This window comes from Sebastes umbrosus, chromosome 1, assembly GCF_015220745.1.
Source record: "Sebastes umbrosus isolate fSebUmb1 chromosome 1, fSebUmb1.pri, whole genome shotgun sequence".
Classification (NCBI taxonomy): domain Eukaryota; kingdom Metazoa; phylum Chordata; class Actinopteri; order Perciformes; family Sebastidae; genus Sebastes; species Sebastes umbrosus.
This window is the reverse complement of record NC_051269.1, coordinates 34,239,850-34,259,797: the sequence shown is the minus strand read 5'-3', so window position 1 is coordinate 34,259,797 and position 19,948 is coordinate 34,239,850. Positions and strand designations below refer to the sequence as shown.

Below are 19,948 nucleotides of genomic sequence, written 5' to 3'. Positions count from 1 at the left end.
TGAATTTGGGAAAACAATTTAGAGGAAATAGATTCAGTCATTATTTTGTTTAATACAGTGGCTAAAGTAGGCAGTGAGCTTAAGTCAACAGAATATGCCAGGAGTGGAGTGCTTTATATTATTGGCTTTCTGTTCACATTACACAACGGAATTTGGCTTTCAAAGCATTAAGTGCCTCAGGCTAATGTCTGTTTTCATCCCTAAAAGATAAACGGAAAATCTAGCACATGAATAATCAATTGTATAGATGAAGTCTGGATCCCTGTCGCGAAAATGCCTCCGCAGTGGGCCGAGTCAACATTGCTAAAGCTGTGGGCATTGAGGAGGATAACGTTCCCTCTAGGGTAAACAAGGTGTGATTGATAATTCCTGCTGCACTCTTATTGAAACAAGGGACATATAGAACTAATCAGATACTCTGCAGGGTAAAAAACACGTGACTATATTGCTGAAGTGGCTGAGGAGGACACACGCTGCTCATTTGAAAAGTGATGGGGAATCATTAAGTGCGAGTGGAGGAGTCTGTCTTTCTTCTCCGGCACAATCTGACACCGAAATGAAAAGATCTGCCGGACTGTAGCTGCAAAGTTGAAGAAGTCTGCCACTCATCCACGAGGCTTCATCGGCTTCATCGGCTCTTGACATTTAAACCTAATCACACCTTGACCGCTGAGACTGTTAAGATCACGTAGCAGACGTGCCAGTCGCAAGAGTTATAAGAATTAAGGTGCAAATTGGTGTGAAACCGAGGGTAAGTCAGGAAGGCATTGTAGCTAGCTGATTAGAGATGACGGACACGTCGTCGATCCCAGGCTGTACTGGAGAAATGCAAAGGAACTGATGCTATAGCAGAGATGTAAGCAGCATCCGTTGGCAGCAGCGTGCCAGCAGAAGACAGGGAGGAAGAAAAGCCAGCCAACAGGGACGGCACAGGCTCCCAATTCCCCAAATAATCTGACTGTATACCTAACTGATAATATATTCACTTTTTTATCCCCATCCTTCCCGAAGGCTCAGGTGTTCCTGTGCCTTAAAAAAATGTACACAGTCAAACAGGTCTGTGTTATGGCGTCGTCCATAAATGCAGACAATCTTGGAAATAAGTCATTTTTTAAACTGGTTAAAGTAACTTTACATTTAAAGTCTTTAATTTGCACATTGGGGTGGAAGCTTTTGAATAATCTTGATTTTGGTGTAATTTTGGCAAGACAGATTTTAAAGAATAATTGAAACCTTTTAGGCTTCAAAGTTTCATGGCTCCCTCTTCAGATGAATTATATATAAGTATGCTCTTTTGATTTTATCTGGTTAATTATTACATATAAATTGCTCACTTAAAAAGACAAAAATCTTCTGAAGGAGTCAGTAAGGACTTTAATATATTTATTATAATATATAATTATATATATATCAGATGTAATCTGTGGGGTAAATAGGGATATTTTTAAGGCTTTTCCTATATAAACGTATACTGTAGGTCATTTCAGATCCAGCCTCTCCCTTCTGCCCTGCAGTAACTCCTTACCCACCTTTTCCACCACCGGACCTTGCCCTCATCGGCCCTGCAGTACTCATATCAGCCCCTTTTACCCAGTCGACTGCTACATTGTCAATGTTGTTCATGCCTTTGCTTTCCAGCCATCTGTAGCTGAACCCTAACCCTGAACCTGTACCAGTTTTACCTTGTTACCCGTTACCGGAATTTTGACCTGTTTTCCTGGAAATGTATTAAATAAATTACCAGCTATTGGGAAGTAGCGGAATATAATCATTAAATAATGTTTATAATCAAGTAATTTTCGATATATTTTGAAGTAAATTTTTGGGTAATTTGGCATTAATTCCGAAGAAATTTCAAATAGGTTACTTGCTAATTATCACCTAATTACCATGAAATTTGCGGACCCGTAAAATGAAGCGTTAAATACCTGAAAAAATGTTCAGATGTTAATTTCAGCCGCATCGTTGGGAAGAAAGGGTCAGTACTGGTACATGAGTGGTGTGATTTTTCTACTTTTTTATGGAAAGTTTGAATTGATTTTTCTTCATAGATAAGTTCTAGTTCTAGTAATATGATGTTTTTGTATCATATTTATCACCTATAAGCCTAGACAATTGATCAGTTTCCTGTGTTAACTGCTGTTAATCCTCCTTTACCTGTACTGAATACAGTGACGTCTCGGAGCATCCCAAACTACTAGAGAGTTTACTGTTCCTTCATTTCACTGAAAAAAGTCCTCAGTGAAGATCTTTGTGGCTTCAATGACATGCTCGTCCTCTCAGAGTAATTGATTTAATTTCCAGTATCCGGGGCCTCTCTTATGGTCAGAGGTAATCATATTTATTCCAATAAGGGTATGATCTGAATGCATTTTATTAGTAATTATGACTTTGGTTATTTGAGTGATCAGTTTAAAGGAAACCAAAAAGTAGTCTAAACGTGTCTGGTTTAATCTTCACTAAGTATATCTTATCCATATTATCTAATGAAGCCATGAACGTTTTAATTATTTTGTAATCCTCTCCTGTCCATTTTATTATCTGAAACTGTATTAAAGTCAGACTTCCTGTGTTTGATTTTCTATGTTGCGCCATACATTTGTGGAGTGTTTTTTTTACTTTATTTATTTGGACTCATATGACCTCAAGGTTTGAGGATAAAATGCCACAGACTTCCCAGCAATGAACTTCTGCAAAAGCTTGTTTTCATGTTGGGGGTTTTCGACTCGTCATTCTCCTTCCTGACTAAATGAGATGAATCTACATAGATTTACCCATTTGCCATTCACTCTTGGCATTTCTCTTGAATAAAATAAGTGCCCTTTACCCTTTACCCTTTACTGCAAGGGTCCAATGCAGTCCTCCTTTAAATGTCACTCCACACAATTCATGCACCTCTGACCACACCCAGCAATACTAAGCATTGCAATGTGTTGAAAAATGTTTGGGGTGGGGATACAGTGTGCAACAAGGTAATTCTTTTTTTATCTGCTACAGCAGCAAAAGCAGGATCCAGCGCCTTTGCTTCAACACATCTTACGCCATGGATAAACAACCTGTTTCCCTACACCACGTTTATTCATTTTTAAGTCAACTGAAATTATTAAATGAATCCCTTTTATGTTATAGAAACGGAGGAAAAAACATCTGGAGATATATCACTAATCTTATTCCTACCTATTACTTATACTGAATGTTTGTTTTCTCTTGGCAGAAAGGGTGGAACAAGTGACAACATATCTAGTACTACGACTAATCAATACAAATTGCCTACTAACAGCATCCACAATGGCTGAATGCTGGAGGCAAAGCAGAACGGCATTAATATGCAGCTCATACACGACTGTTAGATGATGGCTCCAGAGCAAATGTGCTAAATGCGAGATTGGGAGCATTTCTATTGCATCCACACGGATCTCAACAGCAACAGCTGAGCCGGCAGCTCGTAGCTAACGGTGCTAACAGTGAAAACAACGACAACAGTGCTCACAGAGCTAACAGTGAGTAACCTTCAGTCGGGATGGCGTTATCAGCTGTAACCTCTGTACGAGAGCAGTGCAGAGCGGCCAGTGGGGCACGCTCACATGCACTAAAAGCACACACAGTCGACCCGGATATGTCAACAAAGCAGAGAGAAACTCTGATTACAACACACACAGAGGGAGGGTGACTTCATCCTCTGCTCAGGTAGACATTACTCATCTACATCTTTACATAGCTAATAGTTGTTTGCTGCTATATTAATGCTCTTCTGGATATCATATTTAGCACCTTTAAAGTCAAGAGAAAAAGCACTAAATTCTCTCATGACATACAAAGTCAAATCTTTTCCTGTGCTCCACCCAGGCTCCACTTTGTAATCCAGGGATAGAAAAGATTGCACAAAGCTTAATCTACATATGTATATTATATACATGTAGGGTACCATCACAAATAATAGTTCCATATGTTCCTACAGTCTACAATCTCTAACAACACTGACCTGACCCAGCAGCTCGGGCAGCCCAAGCACTTGTCCCGTGAACACTCCCAAGCAGATCAGGATGGAGTTGAACTGGCCGACGGAACCTCGGACATGTCTTGGCGTAATTTCTCCCAGGTACATGGGGAGGGCGCTGAGAGCTACACCTGTTTAAAAAAACAACATATTAAAATCTTAATATGAAAAGGACAAAAGGCAGATCCATGTTTAACGTGACACATAACCGACCTAAACACTATTTTTTGAATGCGATACCACTCCCTCACCGCCGAGTGGAAAAACATATACAACATGATACCAGGAGAAAGTATCCCTCCATGTTTCTTTTAAAACACTTGAAAGCGTATGTCTGAATTGCTTCTCAATCTGTACCTTAATCTGTATCGTCTTTCTACAGAACATCCAGCAACATTTGAGCTGAACTCACTTGAATTGTGTAGCAATGTTACGGGTACTCACAGAGACAGCCTTGTGAATTAGAAATGGTCAGTTTTGGTCGAACATTTAATCCTTAGACAGCTTTTTGCACAAATCAGTTTCCACGGTTTAGAAATTGCGATCGCGCTCTGCAGAGAATAAGTATAATTCTTTAGGTAACACACATCGGTGCTGAGCTGGATGTTGTTCCTGAACCCTTTAACATTAAGACCCTCAGACTTACTTTAGGATGTAAGCACTGTAGCACTCATTTTCCCCAAATAAGAGGCTTGTCAGGAGGAGGTAAGTGCTTATCAGACTTTCAAAATCAGCTGGTTTGAGTCAAGCCGCTGTCTGGCAATTTTTGGTAACTAGAATTTGATCAACGGAAATTTATGTCCGCAGGTGATGTAACCCACAATCACAGGGATGAGGAGCACTGATGTTAAGCTCTTCCTCCATGATTGGAGACGTTCTCTCAGAAGGGAGAATCCGACCTGTAATCAAAGTCTCACTGACAGCTCACTGATCATCAGTGTATTCAAGTTTGTCAAGTAAAACCCCTTTGATATATCTGCCGATTCCCATAGATGTTTCTTTTTCCTCGGGGTGGGGTTACACCATAAGCTTCTTATCACTTAAATGAAGTAAACGTTTTGATCTCATTTGAAGCTTTTTTTTAAGTTGACTGTTTCTCTAAGGCAGTACTCAGCAATATAGATCAATGTGCGTTCATATGTTTGGAAGCTGCTAGATCGTAGAAAGTGAACTCCGTTTAATGGTAAAGATGGTAAACCAACTTCATATCTAAGTTTTGGGAACTTTAGTAAGTGGCATTCTTGGGAAAACGAGTACATTGAGTACCATTGTGCAACTTTTGATTATAACACAGTCCAATATGCTGTCCAACATCTGTACTTGACTCGGGCCTTGAAAATGGTCACTGAAAATGGAGAAAATGGATATTTTGTAGAACTCGGCAAGGGTGAAGATTTTTGGAAACTCCGTTTTCAGAGACAGGGAAAAATTAGTTTTTGACTTGTAACGTCAGAGTGTTTGCTAAAGTTTGGATCGATTTCTGTTTTTGCCAGTCCGCTCCAGTCCGGCGTACGAGCTTACACCGGTTTGATTTTATGCCAACCGGCTGAACCGGTATTTGTCACTATGACACATTCTGGCAAAATAAAAAGTAGCGCACACATGCGATCTGTGCCAACGACGTCACAGCGCTAAATCCAGCTTGTATTAGTAATAATATGACAACGTGATTTACATAATATAAACAGACTTACGGACTCATTAGTATCTGACAGGCCGTGAGCATCTGCTTAGCCGAGGACGGTGACTTCGACATAACACCGGCAACATGACGGAGATCAAATATCAGTAGAGGGGGGGAGAGGGGAAGAGGCGCACATTGTGTTTGTTTACTAGGTAGTGTGTGTGTTTTTTGGAGTGACAAGACAACACAGGCTTCCGTCAGCCAGCGTATTACAATCCCAGCAGCTCGTAACATTAGCGAGTGTGCAGTCAAGAGAGAGAGAGGGAGAGAGCGAGCGTGTGACTGACGGTGAGTATGAAGTTATCAGTAACGTTATAGCTGTGACTGCAGCAGCGCAGTGTGTACGGTTCAGGCTCATGGTGAACAAATGCTACAACTCATCAAGACCCGATCCAAGCTCTTGTTTCTTGCTTGACCCCTGCTGATTAAAGTGAAGGGGGTTAGCCCCGAAGCTAGCAACACAGACCTCCCACCGGTGTGTGTGTGTGTGTGTGTGTGTGTGTGTGTGCGTGCGTGTGTTTGTGTGTGTGTGGCCCAACCTGCCGACGCTGACAGAACTTCACTTGAGATTTTTTTTTAAATTGTACCTGTGTACGTGTGGACTAGGCCTTACACTATTACATTTACATTTTACTCTCTCTCTCTACCATGTAGTAGTTTGCTCCACACTAACCTTCGTACACTGCCTGGTGAGTGATGAGTATATAAAATTAGTAAATTCAACACTTACCAGAGTCCACCCCGATTATGAACCGGCCAATGATGAGCATCTCAAAGGATTTGGCACTTTCGCCGAAAGTCAGCAGCACAGCAGCTATTAGAGCGAAGATGTTATTCAACAGCAAGGTTCCCTTTCTAGAAGTGTCAAGAAGAGAATATGGTTGTAAAAAGAGAGAAACATCACATATAGGCGCAGGTTCAAATGATCCGACACAAATGTAATTTCTTCATAAAGATAATTGTATCTTATTAATAAAACTTTATTTACATAGCGCTGCAGATAAAAACCAAAACACCGGGGGATAAAATAAAGTAAAAAAAAAATGTGAAATGGCAAGAGTGGAATGATAAAACCCAACAACATATTAAATGTTCATAAATGCTTTCCTATTTAAGGAAGTTTTAAGAAGAGGCATTTCAACAAGATGTTTTGGAGCAAAACCTAGCGAAGGTTAATAGAGCCTTTATAAAGAAAATAATAATAATAATTAAGAGAAGTATTATATACCAAATTAATCATTATGTTATGAACACAGGTCTTTCAGAGGACCTGAAGGCTGGTCTGAATCTGAGACTCAAAATAATGGTGCATTCAGGCGGCAGCAATTAGCAAGCCAGAGCGGCACACACACACACTGTGACTCACATGAACTAACCGGCTACATACTTCTGTGTTACATGAACGAGACTTGATTAGAAGTGCAAGTGAGTCAATTCACCTTCCCAGTACTTTGAGTATTACGGAGACGGACACCGCTCCGAGAAGGCCTCCGATAGAAAATATGGACACTGTGATGGACCAGAAGAGGGTGGCCGTCTCTGCTCCAAGAGGCTCTCCATATCGCTCAATCCACGTCTTATTGTAGAAAGCTTGAATGAACTGCAATACAAGAGAGACACGGGAGACAAATTGATAATCCATTTGAAAGGTAAATTATTACACTGTTCCCATTTTTCATTCAAATTTAAAGGCAAAACCCACAATCCAAATGTAACTAAAAAGCAGTTCCACTATGACAACTCAAAAATTAAGTATTTCTGTCCTTCCGTCAGCCATCTTTGTTTTGAGAAATTTGTGTTGCACTTACAACGGCTGGCCAGCGGGTGGCAGTGTATGGGATGACGCACTATAGTGTCCGCTGTGGTTGCTGATGTGCAACCAAAGAATATATTGCTAAGAAGTGAAAGTCAATTGTTTGTTCCATTAATTGCAACATCAGCGCCCGGCAGCAAAGCTACGCCTCCGCCATTTTGGACTGAAAGCGATTACCGGACGCTAGTAAAACGTCCGCCTACAAAGTGCCGTACAAAAGCAAAACAATATTATTTAATATTCTATTGTCATATATTTAATGTCTCTACTGAAATGGCCTGTGTTGAACAATAAAATATTTTAAATATGCATACTACTATAACTATTTACTTACTTACTTATTCATTAAACTTTTGTATCCGGCCGCTTCCCAGGGGAGCATAAAGTGAGCGAAGGACATAAATGCAAATCCAGCACATAGTTTTTGGGAACAATCTCAAACCTTTTCATGTCAAGGACCTCCAAAATTGATGTACAACAGACAACAGACCACGGATGTATAAGAGGTTAGTAAATAGCCTTACGTTACAACCATGTTAACTTCTGTTCATTTCGTGCGTGCTACTACTGACTGATAGCCGGTTGTTTTGGGAACAGAGACGTTAATACATCCACCACGGTACAGGCTTTACAGCACACAGCCCATGGGTATTATAAGATAATAAAAGTGATGAATTACAGCCAATATTTCCATTATTACAGCCACATACAGCTAACAGGAACCGGATATGTCATATGAGCTTGAAAGGCGGTTCAGACCTACATGTATGGGTCTGATGCAAGTTCATTATGTTGAGGAAATTAACTCTGGATTACGCTATTAGTGAACGGTTTACATCTTTATGGACATAATGATTTACATGAGGACTATTTAAGTGTTGGTACCGGGAAGTTGATTTAGCTAAAAAAAAAAGTTATCCATGGACTCATTGGCATTTTCAGTCCAAAATGGCGAAAGCGCTACAGCAGCACCTTCTAACAACTATTGTCAAAAAAGCACCGGAGTTTCTCCTCTTTGCTTCTATACTCTTTGACTATACCATCAAAACCTACAAGAAAACTGCTTTTAAACAGCTGTCCACTGTAGTGACCACTATGTGTCCTCTATGCTGTTTAACGTTATAATAAATCCTTATCAAGGCATGATGATGTATCACAGATGTGTTTCATAAACTTAACTGCAAAAACAGAATTTCTAAATGTGATATGTAACCCCAGAGAGCAAACTGAGCGACTGCATTAAATGAATGGATTAAAGTAAAGCTTCAAGCTTCATCGAACACGGTGTCTCATCCAAGCAATAAGCTTTGACTGAAGTGTCCTTTTTTATGGGGGAATTTGTCAGCTCTGAAGAATACGACACATAATGGCCTTGCATTTTTCTTTAATCTTGCATTTCACATTTGAGACCCATGTTATATAGTATTTGGTGGCAGCTCAGGGTTATGAAATGAAGATATCATGAATTATCGTAGCACCAAACAAAATTCAAACAGTATCCTTGTAAACCTATAGTGGTAAAAGGCTGACGCAGAGCGCTGGAAGCACAGGTGGCACGGGTTACGGTCATTTCCACTGTGTGCTATAGCTCTCAGGTGTGGTATGTCCTTGCAGACGTCAGGCAGAACAGCTGTGAGTGCCTCGCTTCTTTAACATTAGACTGAAAAGTTACTCTTGATGTGACGTTGATGTGACTTCTGAAAACACCACTATCACCCGTCACCTCATTTTTTCATTGCAGTTCATTCAGCCAAGTCACATGGAGAAGATTAATAATTACCCAGGATGTGACTTTGTCACTCCATGCAAACATGCACCAAGCTCAGTCAGTAATGAGTTCAGCCAAAAGTCTCTGGCGATCAGAGTGCATCATAATCCAATGAAAAACACATGTTAAAACTGCATACTTTTTTTACTTAAATACCTGAATTAAGTTTTTTCACTGTGATGTGAATTGTCCATGCCACATTAAAATCACAACACAGAAAACAAAGCGAAGAGGTGCATAATGTATTTCACAGAGTGGCATTGACCTGTTTTTTTCATTCATGCCAAAATGAAAAAGAATCAACTGTCCAATCACGACTCGGGGTGGGGCTTTGTGCAGATATTATCATGGTTGTGTCTAGAAGGGAACCCGCAAACTGCGAAATCTGATCTGAGATCTGCAAAAAGTCTCGCGAGACTCGCTGCAAGTGGCGTAAATATCGACGCTGCAACCGGTCAAGAAGCCGTCATGGCCCAAAAATCCCATTCCTACACCGTGTCCACACTGAATCCATTATATACACCAGCTATTCTCAACCACTGGGCCGGGGCTCACCGGTGAGCCTCAGAGCGCCATCTAGTGGGCCGCGAAGGTACTTCAAATGGTTAGATTAACCTCTTCAAAATCTGATGGACGCTATTCTGTCTTTTGGAGGTTGTAGCGGGCTCAGTTTTGAAGCTGGAGTTTACGGTATATACTGGTATTATGGAACTAGAAAATCTAAGGAATACATTGGTCACCATGTCATGCTAGCTTGTCGGGAAGAGCTTGAAAATAACGCTCCAAAGTTACGCTAAATTTTGGCAAAGAAAAACTGGCATGGCCATTTTCAAAGGGCTTCCCTTGACCTCTGACCTCAAGATATGTGAATGTAAATGGGTTCAATGGGTACCCACGAGTCTCCACTTTTCAGACATAATGTTCTCGGATGCAGTGACACAAAATGGAGTGTTTTTTTGGAACTAAAAACTGATGTTGGAGACAACCCTGCTCCAGTAAACTCCACAGCGTGTTGTGAGAAATATGACCCTGAATACTTTGGATTCATAACGGCAGGAAGTGATGGGTGAGGATAAGCTGAATATTTGTGTGGGTCATTACACCTGACAGTGGCATAACACATATTTATTATTTATAGCCCAGTTTGTCATTTATTTGGGAAGGTGGTCCTTGGAAATAGTTTATTAATCAGAAGTGGGCTTCAAGTTACAAAAGGTCGAGAAGCCCTGATATACACTGTTGTTACGTCATGTAAACAAACTACGTAGGCTACCTATCGGCTGTGAGCTTGAGATCAGACTGGAGATGTAACCACTTATCTTCCTACGTTTGTTCTTTATAAACACACATTTAATATTGTGATATTTACTGAAAATGACAATATAATGAATACAATACAATGCTGAATACAATATATCCAACAGTAGTAGGAAACTTTCAGCTCCCTGGCGATCTCCCTCCAGCCGGCTGCCACCTTATTTAGGTTTTCGTAGAGAAATGAGGAGGTATCAAATAGATAACTCCTCAGCACAATAATTCTAATGGGTGAGTACTGGTTTATTATTGTTATTATGCAGTGGGATAAGGGATTTAAATCTATACCACCATATGTTGGAAAATGTGCAGCTACTGAAATCTGAGTCCAGGGCAGGCTGTTAAGTTTTAGCGTTGATAAATTTGGCGCTCTGGCTGCTGTCCGTGATGCTGATCTAAGGCTGGTTTGCAGTATGGGAGTTGCATGGTGAGCCTCTCCATGGTGGCATAACAATTGTCTGCTTTGATATTGTCTGGAGTGGTTGTGCGCGTGTATGTGCGTGTATGTGCACGATTTGCGGGGAAGGCCCAAGAAAAGAATTTGCACCGGGGCCAATCACAATTATGTTACGCTGCTGCTCGCTGCCCAACGACCTATCCTAACCTTAACTATTAGAGGTCAATGCCTAACCTTAATCATTCGCAAACACCACACACCGTAATTGCATTTCATTGCATTGTATTTCTTTGTTTGATTTGTTTTAATATAGCATTTTCCATAATTTCTGAACCAAGTCTTATTTTTTTCAAGTGCATTTTTTGCTGTTTCCTGTTTTCGTGTGTTTGAGTCAAAGCAACAGTACTTAGAGAGGGCAGGCCGTGTAATGAGAGCACAGTTTGGAGCAAATGTTTTTGAAGGCTACTTAGTGTTAAGTGTCGGTTTTAGTTGCACTTTGGATTAAATTATTTTGAATATGAGGATGTATTGCTCTTAGAAAAAATCTTTCCTTTGATCCCTCTCGACCGCTGCTGGCACAACAACATTTTCCCTGTACTTAGTCTTTTATACGGCACATGTGAGAAAGGGGTAATTAGAAACCCAGTTAAAGCAAAGAAATGTGGCCAGGTAAATCAGATCAGAATATCTGATCTCTCAAGCAACATAAATATTAACTAGGTTTGAAACGAGGAGTATGTGAATAGGAAGCGTTTGCTTTTACTGCTTTTACTGTTTGAGGCCAGGAAAGATGCTTTGACTCTAAAATGAGTGGAAGTTTGCCGTCTGGTCACATTTTTAATGTCTAAGATCTTAAGAGTATATTAGAATTTAATGCCCATGCATTTTTTAACGCTCCTTTTAATATTCCTTTGCCAGTTGCAGCTGCACTTCACTTTAAGATTGGCTCGCTGTCCGTGGTGCTGAAGATAATGCTGGCTACACTTTAGAGTAACTTTGCTCTTTTAACTGTCTGTAATCCGTGCAAAATACATTAGAATAATAACTTGGATTTATATAGCACCTATCAAGAAACCCAAGGACGCTTAACATAGACATAAATAGACACAAAAAATGGAACACAACAGTAGCTAGAGGCCATAGGCCTTGTTGAAGAGCTGGGTTTTAAGGAGTTTTTTGAAGCTGTCCAGAGATGGGGCGTTGCGGAGCCCTATCGGGTTTGTCTGGGGTATGGAGAGCTGACCCGTGCCTGAGGATCTCAGCTTCCGGGACTGTGTGTATGGGTGGAGGAGGTCAGATAGGTACTGAGGAGCAAGGGTATTGAGGGGTTTTGTAGGTGAGGAGGAGGATTGTATAGTTGATGCGGGACTTGACCGGGAGCCAATGGAGGTGGATGAGGGTCAGGGGTGATGTGCTGCCAGGGCTTGGTGCGGGTGAGAACCCTGGCAGCTGAGTTCTGCACATGCAGCACATCGCAGCTATAAACGACACAAAGGACATTTTATACTTGGAGCATGAAAGCAAAGGTTAATGTGCAGTGAACAGTCTACAGCTTTCAGCTTTCTGTCCTTTATAATTCAAGTTACTGGGTGGACGTCAGTTTAAGACAGTAAACTGATTGATTTGCTGATCGAGGCAGACGCAACAGTCGTGATTCTCTAAAAAACAAAAGAGTTTTTGTATTTTACCATGGTATCAAATTGGTATCGAGAATCATGGAATTTCACTGGTATTGGTATCGACTACTAAATATCTGTTATCTCTAGTAGCAGCCTGTCAATCACAAGGTAGCCACGCCCTAAAGCATCCCCTCCTTTATGGTCTATTTCACTCTAAATGGGACCATAATTTACTAAATGAACATCATGCTGTATTGAAGAAGACTTGAAACTAGCGACTGAGACCATGAACTCATGTTTACAGTGTTTACTGAGGTGATAAATCAAGTGAGAAGTAGGGTCATTTTCTCATAGACTTCTATACAATCAGACTTCTTTTAGCAACCAGAGGAGTCGCCCCCTGCTGGCTATTAGAAAGAATGCCTGTTTAAGGCACTTCTGCATTGGCTTCACTTCTCAGACCCGGAGGTTGGTTTCTGTTCAATGTTTATTCAGAAACTGTGAGAAACTGTGAAACCATTAACCCAGTAGGACAACTCTCTCCAAACATATACATCATACACTGTGGTAGGCAAACATAGAGTCCAGTAATTGACAATGACAAATAGACAACTCTCCAGCGATGACTACACTCTCTAATGGGATTTAGTTTAACGATGACAGTGTCTATACTTGTGAACGTCTGCATTTTTGGCTCTGAAGCAGCGTCTAAATGAATGTTTATTGATTTTCTAATAGTGCCATATGGAGAGAAATCAATGGTGCTTCTTCGCAAGCAAGCTCTGCAACAGTTTGACTCACCAAAGAGGGAGCGTTGACCACGGAGAGGTTGTAGCCGTAAATGAAAGACGACCCCAGGGCGCCGAAGAAGGCTGCGCTGAACAGACAGGCTGTGATTGGCTGCTGAAGAGAGAGCACACATAACACAAAGGGTCATACTGAGCATACAAACATGAACATGGAAGTGGCAATCACATTGTTGTTGATCAACTTCAAGGTCGGATCGAAACCGAGGGGATTCAACAGAGGACGTTTCATATCGGTCCAGGTATGTCGGCCAGGAAACTGGAATATTCCCTTCACTTTGCCCTTGAGTGTTGCACTGCTTAAACAACATGCATGTTCTGTTTGACATAGGGAGACAAAGAAAAACCACATGGTGGTTGTGTGATGATAAAGGTAGCTGTCACACAAGACCGCTGTAGCTGTCATCAAAAATGGATGAAAGTGAATGACATTGCCAAGACATAATCTATTATTTGATTAAATGGATGCTGTGAATAGGTAGAGGTACATGACTCCTAAAAATTCTGTTCACATACAACTAAATTGCATTCGTAATTACATTTGGAAGGAAATGTATTTTGTAGCGGATTATGTTTGTATGTTTGTCACCGGACTTTTCCTCAGGGGACCGGTGTTCGTGTCCTGCAACTTAGTCATTTCTTGCATTTTCGTTTTGTTTTTAAAGGACCAGTGTAACATTTAGGGGGATCTATTGGCAGAAATGGAATATAATATCAATAAGTAGGTTTTTTTTAGTGTATAATCACCTGATAATAAGAGTCAGGGTGTTTTTGACACCTTAGAGTGAGCACCACCATGTTTCTACAGTAGTTCAGAATGGACAAACCAAACTCCCATCGCTACCGCTCTCTCTCCTTTGCTTCATTACTCACTTCACACATACACACACACACACACTCTATGCACTGGCTCTGCTCCAAATGGCTCTAGAGAGGGCCATTTGCATTTTCGCGTCGGCCACTGTAGCTCTCCAACACGCTTGGCACACGGGGGGTGTGGATTCAGTTGGTTGCAATCTCCTCACCTCACCGCAAGATCCCGTCAGATCCTACACACTGCTCCTTTAAGTAATTTTAAGCCAAACCATGATGTTTTTTACTAAACCTAACCAAGTAGTTTTGTTGCATTTTCGTTTTGTTTTGTTTCCATTTACAGAGTTAATCACACGTTTAAACTTGCTAATTATCACCTAATTACAATGAAATTTGTGGACCTGTAAAATTAAGTTTTGCTGATTCCGCTAATACCAAATGTTTGCAAGGTTATCCATTTGCAACATGATAAAGGCTCCCTTTTCAAGTGATACCTACACTTACTTTATAGTTGTTTTTAACAGATTTACCAGATTTTAAATTACGGTACATTGACGGGTTGATCAAAGAGTTAAGAGACTAAGTTTTTAGTAGCAAATATTCTTAAATCAGACTCTAAATTGCCCGTAGGTGTGAATGTGAGTATGAGTGGTTGTCTGCCTCTATGTGTCAGGCGACCTGTCCAGGGTGTACCCCACCTTCGCCCAATGTCAGCTGGGACCCTGAAAAGGATAAGCGCTTACAGATAATGGAGGAATGTATATTTTATAATCACTGATTACAAGATTTTTTGCCATGTTATAGCGGCATGACCCTGGATGGCAATGTCAGCCCATCCCTTTGAATGCAAAGTTAAGTATTAGAGCGCATATAATGATGAGCACAAGATGTTATCTGCTAAAATGTAGTGAAGCAAAGCAAAAGAAGGTACATTTCATTCAAAGTGACTCCCTGTCCACTAATTCAAATTTGTGATTGAATGATACTGCTGCTTTCAGCGACAAGTAATTAAATCTCATATGTTAAAGGACTAAATTAGGCACTTACGGCTATGAGCAGGCTCCGTACGGGGGGTTTAGCATATGGCCTCTGCAGCGTAAGGCCTATAAAATCTGATTTGATCTGTTAAATCACTTCCCGAAAGGTCAAATTTAAAGTAACCATCTGAGTGAAAGGACTTTAGGAGTTTAGCAGATCGTGGCAACAATAAGACCCGACAGAGCAAAAGCAGGAGTTGAATGTGAAGGTGGGAAAACATGGCTACTAAAAGTTATTTTAGCAGTGTGTCTGTATTTGTTTCTAACACTTGGAAGCCACCCGCCCAACAATTAGCGCCTAGAGAGTAGCACTACGTAGGAGGTATGTTAAATCAGTGCTTTTTCTGCCCATGTATCTTTATTCCATAATAGCTCACCGATAATAGTATGCTTGCAATATGCACTTGTTATACGTGTCCCAGTAGAGTTCTCCCCCGGTAGAGTCCTGCTTTTCCATTTGCATATGTTATCACTCAAATAGGCATATACGCAACAGCGTCTCCTTCACCACACGTGGTTTGCATAATAATCGATTCCCAAGAGTTGTCTTGAAAACAGCAGGATCGTACCCGTCAGAGGTAGCCATGAGTCCTTAAGCTGTTTAAAAGATGCCAATCTCAAAGGTGTACAACAAAGTGCAGAAAAAAAAAATTCATCAAGACATTTGCTATACAGGACTCAGTCCTGCACCGATAAACCCTTAAAAAAAAAGTAGTTTATTCAAGTGTGCTATTAGTATACTTCTTTTAAACTTAAAATAAGAGAGTTTGCTTTCAGACGACTTTGTATGTACTTATCAGAGACAAACTTAACAAAAATATACTTAAGAATCCTTGGCTTGTACTGACAAGTATACAGAAAAGTCCAAGTATACTTGGCTTATACTGAAAAATAGACAGAAAGGTATATTTGGGTAAGTACTATAAGTTCACTTTATAAAACGTACAAGTATACTTGCATTAAAAACTATTAAACCAGTAGTTTACTTAGAGTATACTTTAAAGTGTACTTTTATAAACTAAAAAATGGGCCACAAGTCTATAACTGGTAAATTAACCTATAAGTTCACTTGTAGTATTGCTCATATTATAGTTGCAGTACAAAATACGAATTGTATGTAAACTAGTTGTGTACTCAACGTTTACTACTCTTACATTTACTAAAAAGTGGGCCGATTTAGTCCCAAGAAGTATTGAAGTAGTACACTTACAAGTATACTACTAGTACATTGATATTAGTGTACTTATTACGTAAAGTATACTTGGGAATATACTGAAAAGTATACGGAAAGGTATATTTGGGTAAGTACTATAAGTTCACTTAAGAAAACTTACAAGTATACTTGCAGTAAAAACTATTAAACTAGTAGTTTACTGAGAGTATACTTTAAAGTGTACTTTCATAAACTAAAAAATTTGCTATAACTAGTAAACTAACTAGTATATCTATAAGTTCACTTGTAGTATTGCTCATATTATAGTTGCAGTACAAAATACGACTTGTATGTAAACTAGTTGTGTACTCAACGTTTACTACTCTTACACTAACTAAAAAGTGGGCAGATTTAGTCCCAAGAAGTATTGAAGTAGTACACTTACAAGTATACTACTAGTACATTGATATTAGTGTACTTATTACGTAAAGTATACTTGGGAATATACTGAAAAGTATACAGAAAGGTATATTTGACTATAAGTAGTAGTAGTGGCTATAAGTACTATAAGTTCACATAAGAAAACTTACAAGTATACTTGCAGTAAAAACTATAAACTAGTAGTTTACTGAGAGTATACTTTAAAGTGTACTTTCATAAACTAAAAAATGGGCTATAACTAGTAAACTAACAGTATACAAATAAGTTCACTTGTAGTATTGTTCATATTATAGTTGCAGTACAAAGTACAACTTGTATGTAAACTAGTTGTGTACTCAACGTTTACTACTCTTACATTTAAAGTCTACTTAAAAGTATACTTTTATAAACTAAAAAGTGGGAAGTATTGAAGTAGTACACTTACAAGTATACTACTAGTGCATTGATATTAGTATACTTATTACGTAAAGTATACTTGGGAATATACTTAATGTATACTTAAGTTTACTTCATAAAACAAACTTGAAGTATACTTCTTTTTTTATGAGGGAATGTAGGAGACGTTGGGTCGGTATTTACCAGTCGATCAACATCAACATCACAATGAAGCGTCTCTCTGTTAGCCGGTTTAACATCAGATGAACCAGCCAGAGAACCTTTCCAGCTTTTTGAGGGTTACATGGTTTAACAAACAATGTTGATGTGGAAATCTGTACACACTGATTGCTAAAATGTGCACACAGATTGGTCGATTGAGTGCACATTATGACATCTGTACAACAACTTCAGAGGCAAATAGAATTACATTTAAACTAAACACTATACAAATCCTTTTAATTATTCATACACAAATTATTTTCTAAAATACTTTATCTTCCCAGTATCTTCTTATCAGAGCCAGCCATACTCTGTTCAATTGTGATAAATCTATAGAGTTTTATTATCTTATAGCTTGTTTCTCTCCAAGTTTATCAATCCAAGCACATGGACTTCTCAACCTATGAGCTTATCCCATGCGCTCAGTTAAGCAATCGTTTTACAATCCATGCACGTGATTATGAAATCCACGTGGATGGATTACCACATGATTATTTTTCTTCTCTCATGTGACACAACCGTAGCGGTCAAAAGGCTTAGGAGAGCGAAAGTCACTTTCTTAATGTGGAAACTACAAAGAAAGGACTAACTATTTTCTTTGTTTAACCATGTTTATTAACACAAGTGGTGCCAAAAGGATATGACACACTGATAAGATTGGATTCATTGCCTGTGGTCAGGTTGCCAACTATAAATGGCTTATTACTGCTTGAACAACTTATGCATGTTCTCAAAATGAGAAAAAGACAATTAAATAGGGAGCGTAAATTCTAGTCTTATAATCCAAAAACACAGTAAACAACTTGTTGAAACCAACCAATCATGTGTAATTACTCATTTTTGTTCCAGTTTCGACCTTTTGAATTGTGCGCACAACCTTTTCCGTTGTCTTTATAATACCTCTCACGTGAAAACATCCTATGAGGGCATGTCAATGTGTGTCATGGGGGAGTTGCGGAGTCTGCTAGTGGTCAGCCAATGAGATACAGGATGATCAGACTGTAGACAAGCACCCCCTCATCATTATATAAGCTACATTGACAATTAAGGAAATATTAAATAGATATATTCGTAAATATCTGCTAGAATGAAGAAAATAAAAATAAAAAGAGCCAGCTAAAGATAAAAGGAAGAGTGCAACAAATTAATGTTTAATTTATTTAATTATTTATTACAATAAAGGGGGAAAAAAAGTGTTGTGATCAATTTACCAGTAAATTATTTAAATCACTGTATTATTTATTCATGTATCCAGTTATATTTTTCACTCATTAGATATCTTATGGAGCTGTCCCTCTCACACCTCACACACATTTCAGCGGTTCATCACACTTTTACTGACGATGTAAGCAGGTATGAATATAGACCTGTTTGATGCATATTTTTCAGCTTAGACTTAAATGTAGGTGTTAATGATGCTCTTCAGTTTTAAGGACAATATCCCCTTTAGGTAGCAGATGTAACTAGAAAAGCAAAATACAGTTTCATTGAGTAACTGGGAAAAAATAGTGAGCCTTAAAGATCCCATATTTTGCTCATTTTCAGGTTGTATTTTCTGTTTCTACTAGATCGTGATTATATTCTATAATGTTAAAAACTTTATTTTCCTCATACTGTCTGCGTGTATATATGCCTGTATTTACCCTCTGTCTGAAACGCTTCGTTTTAGCGCAATGCAACGGAATTGCGACGGAATTGCGTTGCTATGCAACAGCTTCAGTCCATGTTTACTTCCTGTCAGCTGATGTCATTCATACGGTGCCTTCAAATGGGGTCATGTTTACCGTGTTCACGAGATGAGTCCATATGAACGCCTCCCTCATGTCGTATTCACAACCTCGTAAGTGGAAAGTTTCTGAAAGCTCAGAGTTCACGACTTGTGACATGTTTGTTGATGTTTTGAAAAATGGCGGAGGCCACAGAAGTTAATTTTTCGTTGCATAAGAAGTTAATATATTGTAATTTTAGTCGTATATTGTTTTTCTTGGTAATTTTATAATAAGTCTGAGGAAAGTGTTGATACTCCCAACGATCTCATCTTTTCCCTTTGTCATTATGCCTTTGCATTTCCTGCATTATGTTACCCACTTGCTAGCTTGCTAAATTGTTAGCCTCTGTGGCTTCTAGACGTCAACGTTAATATTGCCGTTGCTTAGCAGCGGTGTTCTTCACAACTTAACAACTTGAACGCCAAGCATATTGTGTACACGACTTCCCATGTTGTAAACACGAGCTCACGAGTTTCATTTGAAGGCACCAATATACAGTGCAACTAGAAATAAACTGGAACACATTTAGGGTGTTTACATTTAAAACTGTGAAATGTTGTATAGTTATGACATCACAAAGTTACAGGAATTCTGCCAGCTTGTTTCAAAAGTACAGTTTCTGAATACGGGCTGTGTGTATTTCTCCACGGATTGAGAATTTCAATACTTTCAAAGTATTTATATAGCACTTAAACCTGGTTTATGATTGAAAAAAATATATATATGAAAATCTCACTTTT

At 39.3% G+C, this 19,948-nt stretch overlaps 1 protein-coding gene across 5 annotated transcripts in view; it reads right to left on the bottom strand.

The window, feature by feature from the left end:
• The window catches only part of slc2a9l2 (solute carrier family 2 member 9, like 2), a 139,917-nt gene that overhangs the window by 106,071 nt on the left and 13,898 nt on the right, over positions 1 to 19,948 (bottom strand). For 3 of the 5 annotated variants that reach the window (XM_037781709.1, XM_037781718.1, XM_037781699.1), the window contains 4 exons: positions 13,394 to 13,495; positions 7,121 to 7,281; positions 6,412 to 6,536; positions 3,983 to 4,128 (listed from right to left, as the gene is read on the bottom strand). In XM_037781709.1, coding sequence (XP_037637637.1) covers positions 3,983 to 4,128; positions 6,412 to 6,536; positions 7,121 to 7,281; positions 13,394 to 13,495 — 534 coding nt within the window. The remainder of the gene's footprint in view (positions 1 to 3,982; positions 4,129 to 6,411; positions 6,537 to 7,120; positions 7,282 to 13,393; positions 13,496 to 19,948) is intronic. The other 2 variants (XM_037781728.1, XM_037781736.1) reach the window with 1 other exon arrangement.